At 30.9% G+C, this 19,370-nt stretch overlaps 1 protein-coding gene across 7 annotated transcripts in view; it reads right to left on the bottom strand.

Moving 5' to 3' along the window:
* The window catches only part of PHF14 (PHD finger protein 14), a 178,882-nt gene that overhangs the window by 18,311 nt on the left and 141,201 nt on the right, over positions 1-19,370 (bottom strand). For 5 of the 7 annotated variants that reach the window (XM_023532939.1, XM_023532952.1, XM_023532932.1 and 2 more), the window contains one exon: positions 2,144-2,348. The exons of the other annotated variants lie outside the window; for them this stretch is intronic. In XM_023532939.1, the coding sequence (XP_023388707.1) occupies positions 2,274-2,348 (75 nt within the window). In that variant the 3' untranslated portion in view covers positions 2,144-2,273. Of the gene's footprint in view, positions 1-2,143; positions 2,349-19,370 lie in introns of those variants that run through there. 7 annotated transcript variants of the gene reach the window in all.

Consider the following 19,370-nt stretch of genomic DNA (forward strand, 5'->3'; position numbering starts at 1 on the left):
AAATAAAGTAACTAGCTTAGTCACAGTCACTTAATGTGGGCAATCTTTTAGCATTATAATAAGATTTACATAACCCTAAACATTTGAGAAACTCATATGGCAAATTTTTCCTAAAGGAAATTTACAGTGATTCTACTTTATTACTCACTGTCCTAAACCAAGGAATATATATTTTGAAAAAATTTTAAAAAGGAACACAGGTTTTAAGTGGTTAAAGGTATCAGTTAAATATAAATATTTTAAATGTCTGCTGGTTAGCTGTCACTGTGCCTCTCATAATCAAAAACTTATTTTAGATTTAAAGTATTGAGATGAGAGCACACTAATAACTGAATGAGCAGCCTACTGAAAAATATGGCCATAAAGTTATTGAAAAATCATAGAGAGGTAATAAAATGCTTTGATACTTGATGTTCCATCGTAGCTCAACGTAAAAAAAAAAAAAAACAAAGCAGGATTTTCTGTTTTGGAGCCAGTGAAATGTAGTTATAATCATTTCACTTAAGTCAAAGTCTTCAAAATGAGTTAAGTGTGGCTAAGAAGTTAGGGAAAATAAATAAGAGAGGTAACAGTTGTTGAATCGGGTGCTAACAAGAAAGACGACATTTTAGGGGAAGATAGTGGATTGAAAGAGGTATAGTATTAGTATGTATTTAACAGTAATAAAATGTGATACTCTGGGGTGAGACTCCTTGGGTTTGAAGTCTTGCTCTGCCAGTCACAAACTACATAACTTGGTTAACTTATTTCCCTTGTCTAAGCCTCAGATTGATTATTGGTAAATGGGAAGGATAACATTAACTATCGTATATGTGTATTGGAATGATTAGTGGCATAATGCACACTAAGTAGCATTAGCACAGTACCTGCAACATAAGTATAATAAATTTCAGCTATAATATGAATCATTTTTTTATTGCTTTTCAGAAGTGACATTATTAATGTAATTCCAATCTATGATAATATGGGCATTTTGAAATCGATTGATATCGATTTCAAAAATAAAAAAGAGAAAAAGTCAAAATTAATTTTAGTTTTTACTTATTGCAAAAGCCTTCTGCAGACTCTCACCTGACTTCTCAGACTTTTCTATGACTCAAAGTCTTTGCTCCTAAATTCTCTGAGGGAGTCCAGCCTGTGGGATGTTTCCTGATATGCGGTTATGTTTCATTATTTGAGGTTTATACAACAGTGAGTTTCCTATCTTGTCTAGTTGCAGTTTTTCCCATTTCAGCTGCTGTATCACAGCTGACAGCATGTTCTGTGGTCACACCTTTATTGAGCTTGTCAGATGCAGGTATAAAACTCTCGCTCCAGGGCAAGTATATAGATTCCATTCTCACAGGAAAGAAGTTGTATGCTGATATTCTCTCATAAGCTTCCTAAAGTTCTGTGTCTCATTTTAAGAAACTCTGCGCCTTAAGTAATCAAACAAAGACATCTGTCAAAAACATTTGCCTCTGCAAATAGCAAGTAGATTCTCTGTTCCTGCTGTAGTTGGCAAATGATAGCTTGGAAATTAGAACCAGGAAAAGTAAAATAGCTGGTTTCTAAGAATGAGTAAAGATGGGAATAAAAGGAAATTTAGAAAATTCCTAAGCCAAACAAACAGATAGAAACTGTTCTTGACATGTCCAGGAAAAGTGTGTAGGGCCCAGCACATAGTAGGTCTTTAGTAAATATTTTATGAATTAAAAATCATGGCCCTACTTCTGTCACAGAAAATGTTAAATTATCATCTCTTTTTTAGACTTTACCTACAATCCTAGAGTATTACACAATATGTAAGTTGCCATTATCAGAAAACGGTATTTCATTTTGTGGCACTGGTTGGTTTTAAGTGTTTTCGCATGCTTGTGTTCCCTGTTCATTTATGAACTATGCTGTTCTTTCCTTTATATGAATAACTGGAATTCTGGTAAGGCCACTGAAGAAGACAATAGAGACTAGTAAGGGGATAAAAAACTTTCAGAGTTTTCTTTCAGGTCATCCAGATGTGCTAACACTTAGTTTAGAGATAAGAGAAAATTCTATCTCTATTCTCAAATTTCAGTTAAGAATTTTTTAAAAAATATTTTAAAGGTCTAACTTTTATATAAAAGTTTAAATTGCTCTAAAAAACATACAAATTCCAAGTGCAAGCTCCTATTTCATTTTCAACTTTATTCAGAACATTTTGCAAATTAAGATTTTACAATTTAACATTTTACAATTAGAAATTTTATCTGCTACTACATAAGTTGCAAACTTTTCAAAACACTACAGAAAATCCTTTATTTCTTTGGATTTTTCTGTTCCATGCTGAGCTCCTGAGATATATATTTTCTTTCAGCTTCATTTTCATCTTCCTGTGAAACAAATTTTAGAAAACATTAAAATATAAACTTTAGGGCATTTTATCAGCTATACTTAATACACTTTAACTCTAATTCTCTGAAGAATTGACTTGTGATTCCAGTAATCCTAGGGAAAAGGCTATAAACAAAATGGTAAAGTTATGTAACATTTAAATATTTACAGTGGGTGCTGTTTTATACTACACATTATCTAAAAATTTCTATGATATATTTTTAAAAGCAACTTATTTTATCAATGACCTAAAAAGTACTTTTGAAAACATCTGCCACTAAAAAGTATCCTTTTTAGGGGGTGAATCAGGTATTTTTACTTCACTGTTTGATAAAAATAATAAATTTAACTTCTGAGACACTGTATGTGCTCCAGCATGGCATTTTTGTCTCATCTAGCATATTTTCTTGACAGGTCTGCCAATTTTCCAATTACTTGTACCACCATATGTTATGTGAAGATCAGTCAGCTCTAAAATAGGAAACATGGGCATGTCAGGCTATAGAATGCTTAAATAACCTTCTACAGTTTCAGTTCTAAGTGGTGGCCACATAATTTACTAGATCCTGTGGAACATGATGAATAAAGTGACATCATAATGTCTGCTTCCATAAGAATGAAGTGCATCTTGTATTCAGTATTAAATGGTGACCTCCAAAGTATAAATGAGAGTTTGGACTATATTTCATCTTACCATTTGAAACCCCTCTCATCATAACTGTTCCTTCAACAATACCAAGTACAAAGCAGTCTTACTTTCCTAATATTTCTGATTTCTCAATATCTTTCACTTTTATTATCTGAAGTAAAAAGCACTGCCTAACTCTTTACTAAGTTAAAGCAGGAGTAGCAATTTTTTGAGTATTTCTTGTCAACAGTAATAACGTCAGTCTGACCAAACACATCACTCTGCATCTCTATATCTTATAAAACCAAATTCAATTCAATTCAATTAATTGTTGAGCTCTGCTTAGTAAATTGACTTTATAAACGAATGCAAATCAAGGTGTGTGTATGTATATGTATATTTGTTTTCCATGAAAAACCATACCTTTGCCTTTAAACATTAAGGCGAAGAAAGCTTCCTTTATATACAACAGCATTTGTGATTTAGACTTTGTCAACATCAGGAAACTAGAGAAATTATATTATCAATGAACCTGAGTTGTCATAAATATGTGGGATTCAAAGGGCAATGTTTTGAATATTACTTTGACAATGTCATTTTAATATATTTTTCTAGCATAAAAACCACTATATTTTGTTTAATATTTTTTCCAATTTATCTCTACTGAATAGAGATATTATGTTCAGTTAACTCTTGAAAATCTATTAATAAACAGGTAGTTTTCACTTTTAGATGAGTTTCTAGACATTACATTTTAATTACATCCTAATAAAAAGCATATCTTACTCTACCTTTTCTACTGCCTTCTTCAGGTGAGACACTGACAGAAAGTTTTAAATCAGCAGGTAACGGTAGTAAGAAATTTCTGTTAGGTAGCACTGACTTTGTTTGTTAATCAAGGCAGGGCTTTATCTTCTTTGTCTTATATTCCTACCATCTAACAGGGCAAATTTAGTATATAGTTGGAGTCCAATACATGTTTTCTGAACTATGTGAAACAGTGGAGTAAAAAAGTGAGTAAAAGAGAGATGTGCCTAAACTAATATGTAATTTTAAAAAGCACAATATCCTTCCTTATCCAAAAGTCACACTTCTAGCAATATTAACTTACTAAAACAGTACTGAAAACAGAAATAAGCAAAAATGTTTGAAGCAACATCAGTCAAGACAGCCATTAACAAACTCATATCCTTTAATATAAACAAGAATGGAGCCTTTATCATGTGGACAGTCTATTAACTTCCCACACTAATGTGACTCACTGGTTTAACAAGCCCGGTTACCTAGTTTTCCTAGCAACCTTCAATGATGCTTTAAGTTAAAATAGAAATGCAAAGGCTTAATAATAACCTTGAGGGCTAGAAAGTATCTATAAGATTTACTTTCATATTTAACTAATATAATGCCCGTCTTTTTATTGTTGAATTTTTCATATATTAAATTCTTAATATAATGCCCGTCTTTTTATTGTTGAATTTTTCCTAGTAACATAGAATGGTATTGAGTTTGGGTGGTGAACACACAATGTAATACACACACACACACACACACACACACACACACACATATGACATATTATTGAATCGTACACTTAAAACATATATAAGTTTATTAATATCACCTCAATAAATTTAATTTAAAAAAGAATGACTTATAAATGTATGTCTCTTCTAACACTGCCTCCTGTTCAGGACAGGTGCAAAAACTGTTCCACATTTTTCTTTATGTTGAAGACCTATCTTTAAATATTTTGCCTCTCTATGCCTTTAAACCATTTAACAAGAACCAATCTCTTTCTTCCTTTGTACAAGGATAGCTATGATCTAGATGTAGAAAAGATTATTTAACCCTAACTGCTAGAGCATAACCAATCATAACTGCTATAGTATAACTATCAAAATAATCAAAATAACAATAATAGATTTTATCGTCATAAATAAAAGCATTAGAATTAGAGACAATAAAGCTCCAGAAAGGATTATAGAAGTTTCCTTTTTTTTGGTAGTGGGGAGGTGGAGGGAGAAATGCTAATTTGTGTTTCTAACATTGCAGGTCAATTTTTGTAAGAATTTTATATGCAGTTCAAGATTAATAAAATCATTAAACTAGCTCAGGCAGCAAACCAAGTATCATTGACAAATGACTGTATAATGAATGAAACTGCAAAGAAAGAAAGCTTTCTTTACCAAAGTATTTCTTTACTACCCAATATTAAACACAGGCAAATTTTTTTTCTGATAGATGGCAGGGTTTTGTCAGTCTTTGCTGAGATAAGACATCTGTTTGTTTCCCAATGAAAGACCCTTGCCACACAGATCATTTTCTTAGTGACAGCCATGACAAGTCTGACATTTGTTTCATGAAGTGTTCTGAAGCAGCCAGCAAGAAAATGTATCCTTTGGGGCTACTGGAAAGTAGACAGATTTACCTCTTAATGTTTAAGCTTGTTAACTCATACTCCAAAAAACACATTGTTTGTAACAACCTTTTAGATCTGCTAGCTACATGTCCCCTTAGTTACATGTGGAATTTCAATAATACATATTCATATAACAATAACACTCATAATGTCAGATAACTAAATGTGGCTTCTTAGACTTTCTGCTCTTTTTATAGTGACAGCATTGTTATAATAAGGAGAATGATAATTTCTAGGTACATATGGACCATGTAATTATGGTCTAATGCTCCAGGTGGCAACATAAGACTAAGACAACTTCTAACAGAAATAAGGAAAAACACTGCCATTTTAATCTAAACTAAATCCCTCTTACGACTGAATAAAACTTGCAAGATTTTGTTTAAATATTATTCAGCTTGCACCATCATTTTCAATAAAGATGCCTTCTATTTTTCCTTATTTACAAATTTGACTTAGCTCACATAAGAGTTCAAAGAATTAATGCCAATTTTAATAGAACTATCTAACTGCTTTTCCTGTCTCTTAGGAGGTAACCAATTCCAAACAAACACCAATTATTTTAACAGCTGAAATTTCTACTGCTCAGGTAATATTTAGATTTAAATTACAGTCTGTAAGTATAAATAACTATGTATTTATCCTGTAGACTGCCAAGTATAAAATGATTTATTTTAAAGGCAGAACTACATATACAAAGCAACAACTTTCCCCATTGCTTCTTTGTATCTTTAAAGATGGATTTAAAAATACCTTTATAGTGGAGAAACCTGTCTAAAACCACGTTAACCAAGTGATCGAGGTTAACATCACCAGTGTTATGTATTAACATTAATCTTTTGGTATGATGCAATAAAAAGGGCACATCAACTCTGGTCTCTAGGAGCCTTCCCAATAATTACAACCTCAACCTAAGCATGAGAAAACATCACAATAGTCTTCAAAAGTGTCAAGGTTGTGAAAGACAAGACAAAACTTGGGCTATCACAGACTGGAAGAGACTATGGGGACATAATGACTAAATGCAATGTGAGATCCTAGAACATAAAAAGGACATTAGTGGGAAAACTGGCAAAATTTGAGTATAGTTCATGCAGTATAGTATTGTCTTGATGTTAATTTCTTGGTTTCAATAATTTACTTTGGTCATAGAAGATGGTAACAATACAGGAAGCTGGAGGAAGGGCGAATGGCAAATATTTGTACTATTTCTGCAACTTTTCTGTAAGCAGAATTATTTCAAAATAAAAAGATTAAAAAATAAAAATGGCTACTTAATGAAATCTTTCTAAGTTCAATTTAAGTGCAAAATTTGCACAAAGATTTTATGTGGAAAAAAACAAAAGGCACCTGTAACTCCTACATCGAAAATATACAACTAAATTTCTTCTTGAGTACCTTAAATGTTCATGGTGGTTCATGTTAATTTTTATTTTCTTGTCTGTGCTTTCATGAATTTTTTCTACTCTAAGCATGGATTACCTTCACAGTGAGAAAACATAAGCTTTCTTTTAATAAATCCCTTTCTAATAAGGCCATTTGAAGTATTTCCAGAAATAAGTAAGCCTAATGGGGGGGTCTATGTTTACAAAGAGAATGATGTCAATTGTTTTTACTTAACTGAATTTGCTATTCACAGCAGACAAAGACACATGGTGGCCCAACAGTAAAATGAAGTGAGAAGGTGCAGCTCAGCACTAAGTTAAAGTATTTCTATTTCCTTATGATATTTTCTTAACATTTTAAATATGCCACTAACTAATCAGAGAAGAATTGTTGTAACTGGATTGAAACGAACAGTCAAAATTATCTATATGCTTTAATAATGGTCCTTCTTTTAAATGTGTGTGTGTGTGTGTTGTTTCTAGCAAATATATATATATATATATATATGGACATACTTAACCTGTTCTGTTAGTTACAGAAGGGTAGAAAGACAAAATACAATATATTGTTCCAATCTATGATGAAAAACTTTCTTTTATTCATTAAAGCATACCAGATTTAAGATTGTGCTTTTAATATAGAAAATATGCTACTGCTGCTCAATGAGGAAAAATTTATCTTAATAACTGGAAAAATACTGACGATAATGAAAATGTTTTAGGCAAAAGGAGCACGCTGCATGCTTCAGACTAAAATTAATTAGACTTTTTAACGTTTTACAATTCCACCATAATTCTTTAAATGGTGCATTTACTTCATAGTAATAAATACTTGGATCATTAAGTAAAGTGCAAAATGTGTGTGATATGCTACATTTAACAACCTTTGGCCCTTTTTTCTGTACTTCTGCTTTCAGTTTTCCAATGCATTGAATAAGCAATTGAAGACCACAATTAAATTTCCTGACTTTGCATATTCGAGATTCTTATTTCATTTAATACAAAAGGCAATTAATCTACCATTTTACGACTGAATTCCAACTTTAGTGGGCCATGATAGATACCGAAATGAACTTACAAGAAATGCTTAATTAAATTTACTGTGAAAAGCATAAGAGGTTTTTTCTTATGACATAAGTTGCATATTTAATTAGAAAGTCTAGAGCTATATTGTAAAATTAAAGTAACTAGGGAGGTTCTTAGTAAACCTGGCTCAAACACATATGTCATTAAACAGAATAGAGTTATTTTATAAATTTCTGTCTTTTTCTCCCTTAGTGATTCAAATGAAAGACAAATAATCAAAGAAATCTCCCTTTAATTAATATTACAAAATCATATCCTTTAATAGCAAGTAATATAGATAAAAGTGATAATGAATTTCTAATTTCATGTATAAGAATACATTAATAATTTTATTTTATTTGTTGAGCCATCATTTATCTTTCCAATTTGTGATTCTGGAGCAGATATAGTGGAGTAGGTTTGCTTTTCTAAGTCTTCAGTTCCTCTGGTCAATTTTTACTTCTTTGTGGTGGCTTTTGGTAGTATGGAAATGGGCAGTTAAAAATAAGACTTTGGATTTCCTAAGTATGATTTCGGATCAAGAGGGAATCTCTCTGACCTGGGAATAAAGACCGTAGGGATTTGCAGAGCCATCTACGGAGGGCATATTTATTTATAGTAAAGGAAATAAAAATCAGTGAGTGGAAGGTAAGAGTCTAGCAAAATAGGTGGGATAAAATGAATGACCGATGGTAAGTGGTAGACTCTTAATGAGCATAAACTCAAATTTATAAGTTTATAATCTTCCCATAAACATGAAAAAAGCACAACTTTCATTATGTGAATTTTTAGATATTTAAGATATGTTTAAGACATGGTGCTAACTTGCTGGGGCCAAGAATACTATCATACTCTTTTCTTCTTCTGACAGATGAATTCTCATATGATGAGTATGTTTGATAACCCCTGGGGAGCTTATAGTCTTAAAGATAAAAACAAACACCTCTCTTTCTCAGGTAGACTTCTAATATCTGGGAAATAAGCATATAAGTATATGCTAGAAATCGACATTAGAGGTTCCACATTGATAATTTCCCTTTGTTTATAACATTTTTGGTTTAAAAGATATTACTTGCTTTTGAAGTATTTAGGTTGGTAAGTTGGAGTATAGTCAGCACTGATTCTAGAAAAAAAGACATCCCCCCCTCAAGAAAACCTCCAATTCTATAATGGGCCAACACATATTTTTAAATGAGGATACAGATGTCCAATATACACTAAATACAAGTTTATGGTATACAAAGATATATTTAAAGAAGTTCTTTAGAAAATATTTTTGCAGAAATCATCTACTATTTACTAAATGTAACATTCCGAAAATCCAAAATATGCTAATATTTAAAGACAATATATATATTTTCCCCATAGGTACACAAGGAGACATTTCTAAATTTATGCTTTTTAAATTTTTTTTGTCCTAAATATACACATACAGGTATAAATTCCCAGGAGTTTAAAAAATACTACCAAATTAAAATAAGATAAAAATAATGTTTAAAATGTTGGAGATATGCAAGATCACCTGCCAAATTATAGTTCCATTGCCAAGAGACTTCCAGGTTGGATTAAAAGAAAATCAGTGATAGACTCATTAAAATTTTCAGAGACATTACTATGCATTACTATGATTAGAAATTATTCAACAAGAACTGAATTCATTATACAGCTGGAAAATATTTTTATAGGGTATTTTATTTATTCATTAATATAAGCAATAACCATGATACTGGAATTGGTAGCCTTCCCAGTAAAGCATACCTCAATCTAATCATTATAAAATATTGGATAAATCCAAATTAAGAGGTATTCTACAAAATAAATGTATAGTACTCTTCAAAAGCATCAAGGTCCTGAAAGGCAGGGAAAAAGTAACTCACAAATTGAGGAGACATGATGACAAAATAAAATAGAGGATTTTGAATCAGAAAAAAAGACATTATCTGCAAAACTGGTAAAATCCACATAAATTCTATAGTTGACTTAACATCTAAATAACACAAGTAAAAAGACAAGCAAACTAATAATCTTTGTTAGTTGATTTAGAAATAAGTATACTTGGGTTTTAAATACTATAAAGTTTCTTGCCAATATAGTATTCAGAGGTAATCAGAGTTATGGATAACGAGGTTTCAGCATTCCCGTGATATGAAAAGCTCATTACAGATTCCATACTATCAACAAGTATTCACATCTTGTTGGTAAAATCATAAAGTCATTCAGTAATACTGAGTGATATTTCCTACATGAAATTCATTGTCATGTTTTTTGAGTTCACGAAGTTTAAAAATAATTAGAACAAGATTTAACCTGTAACATTATAATATTGTAAAATACAACATGACCTGTTTTTTTTTTTAATTGAATTTATTAGGGTGACATTGGCTAATAAAATTATATAGACTTTCAAGTGTAAAACTGTGTATTCAGCACCCAAAGTCAAATCTCTTTCATGACCTGTTTTTATTAGTATCACATTGTAGTTTTTTGGGTTTTGGGGGTTAGCAGATGTTCTTAGTAATACTGACATTTTATTTCAGTACCTTTAATCAGGGGTTTCAAAATAATCTCTATTATCTAGAGAAAAAGAGGTACTTTTCCTTAACAATACATTTCTCCATAGAAGCATCATTTGATCTAAGAGACCTGATTGTGTACAAAACAAAATGAAAATGTTAGTAAATCGAAACCTAAAGAACCATTTTGATTTTTTTTTTGTAAGACCTGTCTGTATTGATCAAACAATCTTCTCATTTAAGAACCTAAAGGACCTTTTTTTTTTGGATTCATGTTAAACATTTAATTTTAAGCAGATCTTAATTCTTCCAAGAATCCTTCCTTTCTTCCTCCCACAAAACTTATTGAACAATGATGGTGTATCAGACACGGGGCAAGGTGATGGAAATGACAAAGATGAATAAAATGTTTTGCTGCCTAGAAGAGCCCATGTTCCCATGTGGGAGACAAGTGTCCACATAATTACAGTGAAATGGAGAAAGTATATGATAGAGTTCATCAGGCATCAGGCATATAAATGTGAAAGAGGAGAAAAGTGAACCATGACAATACATATGGAGAGTTTGTTTTTTTAAGGATTAATATTCTACATGCTGGGCTACCATATCAAAATAATATACTCTCCTACATGCCCAAAGATTAGTATTATGAATCTTTAAAAACAAATATTTCTTAATGTAACATATACTAATCTTCTATTAAGGTAAACTCAACATTGAGGACGATATCTTTCAGAAATAAACATGTTTAGAAAGTGAATTTTTAAAACTTTATTCCCAAGTGAGCAGATTAAGTTGCCTCAAATATCTATTTCAAGTTGAGTGCTATTCTTCCCAGAGTGAACCCATTAATCTTCACAGTTTTATTGGAAATTAATTGCTCATTAGATGTCCAAGTAACATATCTCCTATGGCACATTAATTTTTCATGCATGAAAAAAGTTGACTTTGCTTCAGAAAAATTAAAAATACTGTTTTAAAAAATTCCACACAAAAATTATCTAATAGTGGTATTTCATAATCAGTGTAAAAATAACAGCCACACTTCTACATCTTGAATTTATTATCACTTAGATATTATTTAGCTTTCTTAAGAAAGAGATTAAATATATTAAACTGTTTGCTTTAAACAGTTACCATGAAACCATGCATTGATATATTATAAAATGGTTCAATAGAGAAGGCCATTTTACAAGTTCCAAATGAGTTATAAAGCTTGCCTGAAAATACATTCATTTAATCAATACTTTCTATGACCAATTAATTATTCCATAAGTAAAAAATTTTCTCAATATTCCATAATCTAAGCTATGAGACATTAGAAAAAATATTTCATACAATGACATTTTAAATTTCATAATTTGATATAGTAGAAAAAACAGAAGATAAAGATACAAAGTGTGGGAACACACTTTTTCTTGGACAAGGTAGTCAGGGAAGTCTCTCTACCTAATAGGTGACATTCAAACTGAGACCCGAATGATTTGAAGGAACCAGTCATCTACAATTCAGTGAGAAGAGAATGTCCAGGCATAGGTAACAAGTGCAAGGGCCTTGCAGTATAAATGAACTCAGTATGTTTGAGTATCAGAAAAGTCAGCACATATGGCATGAGATTAAATGTTAAGTGTGACTATGAAGGCCATACTGGTTATTCCATTTGCAAAAAATGAGAAACCATTGGAGGGTTTAGGAATTTAAGTAATATGATTTGATTCTGAGTTTTAAGCTTATTTTGGTTACAGTATAAAGAAGGAATAAAGGTTATGTAAAAATGAAAATAGGGAGCTAAGGCAGAGGGCTACTGCAATAGTTCAGATCAAGAACGATGATGGTTTCATGCAAAAGAATGAAACTAGACTGCTATCTGTCACCATATACCAAAACTAACTCAAAATGGATCAAAGACCCAACTATAAGATCTGAAACGATAAATCACATAGAAGAAAACAGGTACTAAACTCATGGACATTGGGTTTAGAGAGGATTTTATGAATTTGACCTCAAGACAAGGGATGTAAAAGCAAAAATGAATGGGACTACATCAAACTGAAAAGCTTCTGCACAGCAAAATAAACCATCCAACAAAATAAAGAGGCAAACAACTGAAAGGGAGAAGATATATGCCTCCAATAAGGGGCTAATATCCAAAATATACAAAGAACTCATACAACTCAAAAACAACAAAAAAACAAATGTTCCAATCAAAAAATGGGCAGAGGACCTGAACAGACACTTCTCCCTAGAGGACATACAAATGGCCAACAAACATATGAAAAGATGCTCAACAACACTAGCTAATAGAGAAATGCAAATCAAAACCACAATGAGATACCATCTCACACCTGTTAGAATAGCTATAATCAACAGGACAAGTAATAACAAATGTTGGAGAGGATGTGGAGAAAAAGGAACCCTCATACACTGCTGGTAGGACTGCAAATTGGTACATCCACTATAGAAAACAGTATGGAGAGTCCTCAAAAACTTAAGAATAGAATTACCATATGACCCAGAAATCCCTCTTCTGTGTATCTACCCCCAAAATTTGAAAAAATTTATCTGTAAAGATACATGCACCCTGATGTTCATAGCAGCATTATTCATGGCGACCAAGACTTGGAAGCAACTGAAGTGTCCTACGACAGATGATTGGACAAAGATGTGGTTCATTTATACAATAAAATATGACTCAGCTGTAAGAAAAGATGAAATACTGATATTTGTGACAACATAGATGAATCTTGAGATTATCAGGCTAAGTGAAACAGAAAAGTCAAGAACCATATTATTTCACATATACGTAGGATATAAAACTGAAAGCAACAAACAAACATGACAAACAGAGACTCATGGACATGGACAACAGTTTAGTGGTTACCAGAGGGAAAGAGGGGAAGGAAAGAGGTAGAAAAGGGTAAAGAGGGTCAAATATATGGTGATGGAAGGAAATTTAACTTTGGGTGGTGAACACACAATGCAATACGCATATGATATATTATTGAATTGTACACTTGAAATCTATATAATTTTATTAACTAATGTCACCCCAATAAAGTTAATAAAAAGAAAAAGAACAATGGTGGCTTGAAGTACTATAGTAGTAGTAGGACTAAAAAGAAGTTTGGAATCACAGCGGGCTGATAAGTAGACATGGGAAATAAACAAAAGAATAATTAAGAATGATTCCTTTGTTTTGGGCACCCAAAAATGGTAGAAATGAGCTAGGAAAGACTATAAGAGAAGACAGTTGTGATGGGAATGAGGAAGGATCAGGAAACAAGAATTCTGTTTTGGCAACATTAAGCTTTAGATAATCTTTAGCTATTCAATGCAAATATCAGGCAAACATTTAGATATGTGAATTCAGATTTTGGGGGAAGTATTCCAGGCTGGTATTAGAAATTTGTTAAGTCTCAACATATAGATAGTACAAGACAAATGCAATCATCTAGGGAATGGTATATAAGTAGATTAAAAAAGGGCTCCAAGGATTAAGCCACATACAACTTGGGTACAAGTAGAGGATTCAGTTAAGAGTACTGAGAAGGAAGAAATTAGGGGACAATGGGGGTGGTCATAGAAAACAAGATAAGAAAATGTTTCAAGAAAGGAAAAATGGTCAACATTGTCAAATGATGTTGATAACTCTGATAAGATTCAGAGGCATGACTACTGAGTTTGACAAAAGAAGAGATTTTGAGGGACAAGACACTTTTAAGACAAGAGCCATTTCAGTAAAGTAGTAGGGATCAAAGCCTAGTTTGAAATCGTTTAAAGAAAGAATGGGAAATGCCATTATGTACTTTCATCCTTCCTCTTTGACTTCAGAAATGTGTATGTCATGACTAGAAGTAGCCATCTTTGAACCACAGAACCATGGTGGAAAGACTAAAAGAATCATGGTAGAATGACTCCTAATTTCTTGGGCTGCTGACAATACTATTGCTGGGCTTTTCGTTAAGCATTATATTTTTATATCTCTGTTAATCAAACCTTTTCTGCGGCATAAAAATATTCCTCTTCTAAAAATAATATGTAATCTATTCTCATCTGGTCTCTAAGACTTTCAGTTTGAATAATAATTTAAAAAACCACACACAACTGCAGCACTGATTTGCACAAAGTGAGTTTTCTGTATTTACTGTAAGTAGTTATCTTTCAGCATCTCCTTTTAGGTTTGTATGTCTTAGTTATGCTGGAAATGACCACATGGACAGGAACAGAATGTATAATATAAAAGAACAACTTTCACACATAGTAGAGTTCTATAAATGCTTTTTTAAAAATGTTTATATATGTTGCTTTATACTCCTAACCATAAATAAACAGTCATATCAGAATAATCTTCCCAACTTCAATTTAATGTTCTGAGAATTTTCTCTACATGACTGTAATTGGTAGGTATATAATAGTTTGCACTCTTTCGCATATTTTTTATAAACATTTATAATTTTGAAGGAATTAAAGAAAATGGAGGTACTGAGTATGAATAATTGTTAAGTTTTGTTGCAGTACAAAGATAAGCAATAGCTGGAGAAGGGATAAAGTCAAGGTTAGAGTCTGTGAGAGACTTGGGAGTTATTACAACATGTTTGTCAAAGGAAACATTAAAGAAATAGAGAGAGTCTTCTTGAAGGAACTAAGATTTTTTCCTATCTGACATTTCTCTGGTATTTCAAAAGTAAGGTATTAGACATATCAAAATTATTTGCCTTCAAAATATAATTGTAATATGTAAATATTCTATTGTAGGAATTTTCACATTTTGACTAAAACACTAGAAATTATGTTATAAAACATACTTTCAGAAGTGTAGACTTTTCAATGAAATATTTTAATATAGTTAATATAAACAGTTAATTATAATTCATGATGAAAACTTTAGGCTCAACACATTCAAGAGCTTATTTGCCATAGTTTTTTAAAAAAGTTTTTCAACATGAAATATACTTTTATATTTTCCTTAGTTTGCTTTCTAAAATTAATACAAGTTTAAGATATGGTAATGTATAATATATAGAATAAAATAAAAATAGAAGTGAAACAAAAAAATCAAAAGTGTTCTATGACATTTTTAATTTGCTACTTTAATGAAATAGGATTATGGTACTATTACATGTATCTATAATACATGTTATTTTTTCACATTCATTAGAATATTTCACAATGGTAAAAACAAAGGACATGATTATTTGATTTAAAAAATGGTCTAAATAATTCGATTAAATTAAGTATATTAATCTAAAATCATTATTACAAAATTGCTATAAAATGGTGATACCTGCTTTAGGACAATAGTAGTGTTAAAATGAATAAAATAAAATATTTCCATAAAATATAATAAGTGAATCAGCAACTTTATCTTATCGTATAAATAATTTGGAAATGCTAAATTCTTTTCTACCTATAGTGGAGTAATTGCCTAATAGACACTTTGGAGATATGCTCATTTTCAGTCTATTTAAGTTTATAACAGTGATAATGATACCATTGTGATTTTTAAAATAATGTGAATTTTTCAGATATAAAGGCTATATGCACACAAGAATTGTTTTTCCTTCTACATTGTTACTGAAGTGGCCAATGGAATTTTTAAAATATGAGAGAGAGTAAGTGAGAATGTATACCTGTAATAGGATGAGAATCTAGAAAAGACTCATACCATATTCTAAAATTATTAAAAATATTTGCTGAGACCCACCAAACCAGGTTAGTTCCCCTGCTACTAGTTTTAACAGTACCTTGGTTCTTCTATAGCTTTCATCTCATTTGTCTATATTCTCTGATAGACTACAAGGGTCAAGAGGACAGGGGTGAGTTATATCCTGCCATGAACACCATGGTAGTCCAGCAATTATTATGGGGCCCTACACCTATAAGATGCTCAGTAAATATTTGTTAAATGAAGGCGAGAAGAAAAGCTAGAAAGAAAAACACTAATATGCTAACAGTGGTAATCTCTGGGAGGCAGATTACAGCTTTTAGTTTCTTTATCCATTTTTCTACATTTTCCAAATGATCTATAGTGAATATGTATTACTTGCCATAATGAAAACAAAATAATCAATATGTTTAAAAATGCTGCTCTTAAAGTAACCTGACATTTAATTTCTTACCAAACACACCATAGATAACTGGCAATATGAAAAAAATAATAATGAAAATAATGCTGCATAGCCATTTATAAAAAACATTTATGCTAAATGAAGTTTGTATATTTTATTTATTTACGAATCACTGTAGCATACCATCTTCAAAATTTATTTAAAGGCATATTTTAGTATACAGACCATAGTTTAATAACATTTTTATTTTTCATTGTTGAAAATGGCTATATCAAGTCAAAACCAAAAAATGTAAATATGGATTCTCAAAGCATGTTGAATATTTCTAACTAAAATGTTTTTTATTCCTATTTTTCAGTAATACATATCAAATATTGTATGATTAGTTTGTTCCTATCCTACACAAATATTTAATATTACAAAAACATGCAAGCAGGGCTACATTTTATGTGTGAGCAGAAAATAAAATTCTAGATTTTGCAAATTGATAACTTTTATGATGTTAGCCAATTAATGTAGTTTACCACTATATTTATATAAGATGATAATTTTTTTGAGAACTTAAAGTAGGAAACTATAAACCACTAACATAAAAACTATTTTACTTTTTTTTTACATTTTAGGAATTTTTTTTTTATGGTCTTATATAACGAAAATTTGACTAAAACAAAATCTTACCATTATCTTTTCCCTAGCAAAAAAAACCACAGGATTTTCTTGAAGCTAAGTTTGTGATATTGATAAGTTAAACTTGTCATACTATTTTTAATAAAATACTGCTTCCTTACTTTAATATATGTAAGATACATTTTCAAGAAGGAAAATGCTGATGTTATCTTGGTTATAAGCTTGCTGCCGAAAAGATTTAGTTTTCTCTTCCCTACAATATCAGCATAAGGCCTTTCTTTTCAAGCAATGAATTATAGCTGATACTTCAAACCTATTTTATCTGTATCTCTTAGTTCATAAAAGTGAGAAGACATAAATATTTATTCTATATAAACAGAACAGACACAAGATGCAGATAAAAAATGATCCAGTATGGAGCAGTGAATAATTGCTATGTGTACTAGTATAAGAAGAGAAAAGGACATCAAATATTTCTACCAGCTTTAAATTTGAGAATACCTAAGGGTTACTAAGAAAATTTAAAATTTGTAACTTTATGTGTTTGGGATAATACGGGTTCCTGTTCATGTTTCTGCTCTGATAATAAATTTAACATTGTTGTTACAGTACACTTAATAAAACAGTTTGCTTTATCTGAGAGGCATCTGTAGCAGCAAAACAAAAAAACACGTCTAAGAAATTCTAATGTAAAAATAATAACCAGTTAAGCTGTGGCTTAAGCCAATTGTTTATTTTACTTTGATATTTCTGATATTAGATATTCAAAAAATGGCCACCTAAAATTCTGTAGAAAAATAATTTTCATAGTCTTATAATTTGAGGAAAATATACTAGTATTTCTTATTCTTTCATGAGTAGTATTTTTAAAATTTGAGAGACTAAATGGTAAGGAGAAGCAAACATCAAGTAGGAACAGCAATATCACTAATGAAGTCATATAAGTATAAAAACTTACAGTTGCTAGAAACAAACAACTTCAAACTAGGTTTAAAAAATAAAACAAAAATACTAAGAAATTCACATATAACACTGATGCAAAATGAAGCCAATAATTGCAAAGAATAAATCTGTATATAGATTAAACCTCATTATGGGAAGTATATATCAAATTATGCTCTTGATGAAACTCAGAGTGTAACAAAATTCAAGGAAAACTTTAAAACAACTTATTTTATATCAAAATAAGAAAATACCCTATCTACATATGTCAAACAATAAGTCCAATTAATCATAGAAATTATACAATATTTTGAAATTGTGTGGGCACTGTAAGAGATTTAACCACAAATATACATAAATGAGCATTGGACATCAGCACTGTACAGGGAAAGCCAATGGACCTGGGGACAGAAAGTCAAAGTCCTTATCTGGACCCTGCTACTTATGGGTCTATGACAATTCATTTACCAATCTTCTGAAACTCCAGATTTCTTAACTAAATTAGGTCTAAGAGAATTTTACTATTTGATCTATAGAGTCACTTCTAGATTTAAATTCTAAGATCCCAACTATTCTAAATGAATGAGAATCATACTATTATTAATAAAACAAAGCGAAACTGGCGTTTTCCAAAAATAATCTTGGGGAACCAACCCTCTCCCTGGGTCAATGCTTTATAATTCTAAAACTGAATTTTAAAGGCAGACATTACCTGTCTTTAGGTAAGTCTGAGCACACAATATACTAGCTACTGATCTCTGTTATGAGCAAAAATATAATATCATATTAAATTCAATACTTAGTGCCTAAATTAAAAATTGAGATACTTAGAAAATATAGTATTCATATAATCCTGTGTTGAAAAAAAAACTGTGAAATAGTACTATGCTATAATTTCATGTTAACCCAGAGACCATAGTTATAAGTAAGGAAAAATGAATCTATAATCAAATTTATATATGATACTATTTTTCTCAAGCTATCTTTTTTGACAGTAACAATGACATAAAGAGCCTCTATAAATTTTTAGGCATTTCTTATCTTTTGGATTATGAAAAATCAAACATACATTTAACAAAATAGCTTGGCTTTACTCATAAATGAAGACAAGCATGAGATTAACAATAACAATAATAACAGCTATAATAATAATCACAATATGTGTTACATCTACGGGGGATTTAATGGGACCTAAACTGCATTAGACATTCTACATATGCTATTCTCTGATCTTCAGAACATGCTTATCAAGTATTTACTAATGAAGAAATTGAAACTGAGGTTAAGGAATTTACTCAGAGTGGCAGAGCTACTTAAGTGGAGGAGTAGATACTGACTACAAACTTCTTGCTAATCAGGCATATTTCACTTAAT

This window comes from Pteropus vampyrus, unplaced genomic scaffold, assembly GCF_000151845.1.
Source record: "Pteropus vampyrus isolate Shadow unplaced genomic scaffold, Pvam_2.0 Scaffold4, whole genome shotgun sequence".
Taxonomy (NCBI): domain Eukaryota; kingdom Metazoa; phylum Chordata; class Mammalia; order Chiroptera; family Pteropodidae; genus Pteropus; species Pteropus vampyrus.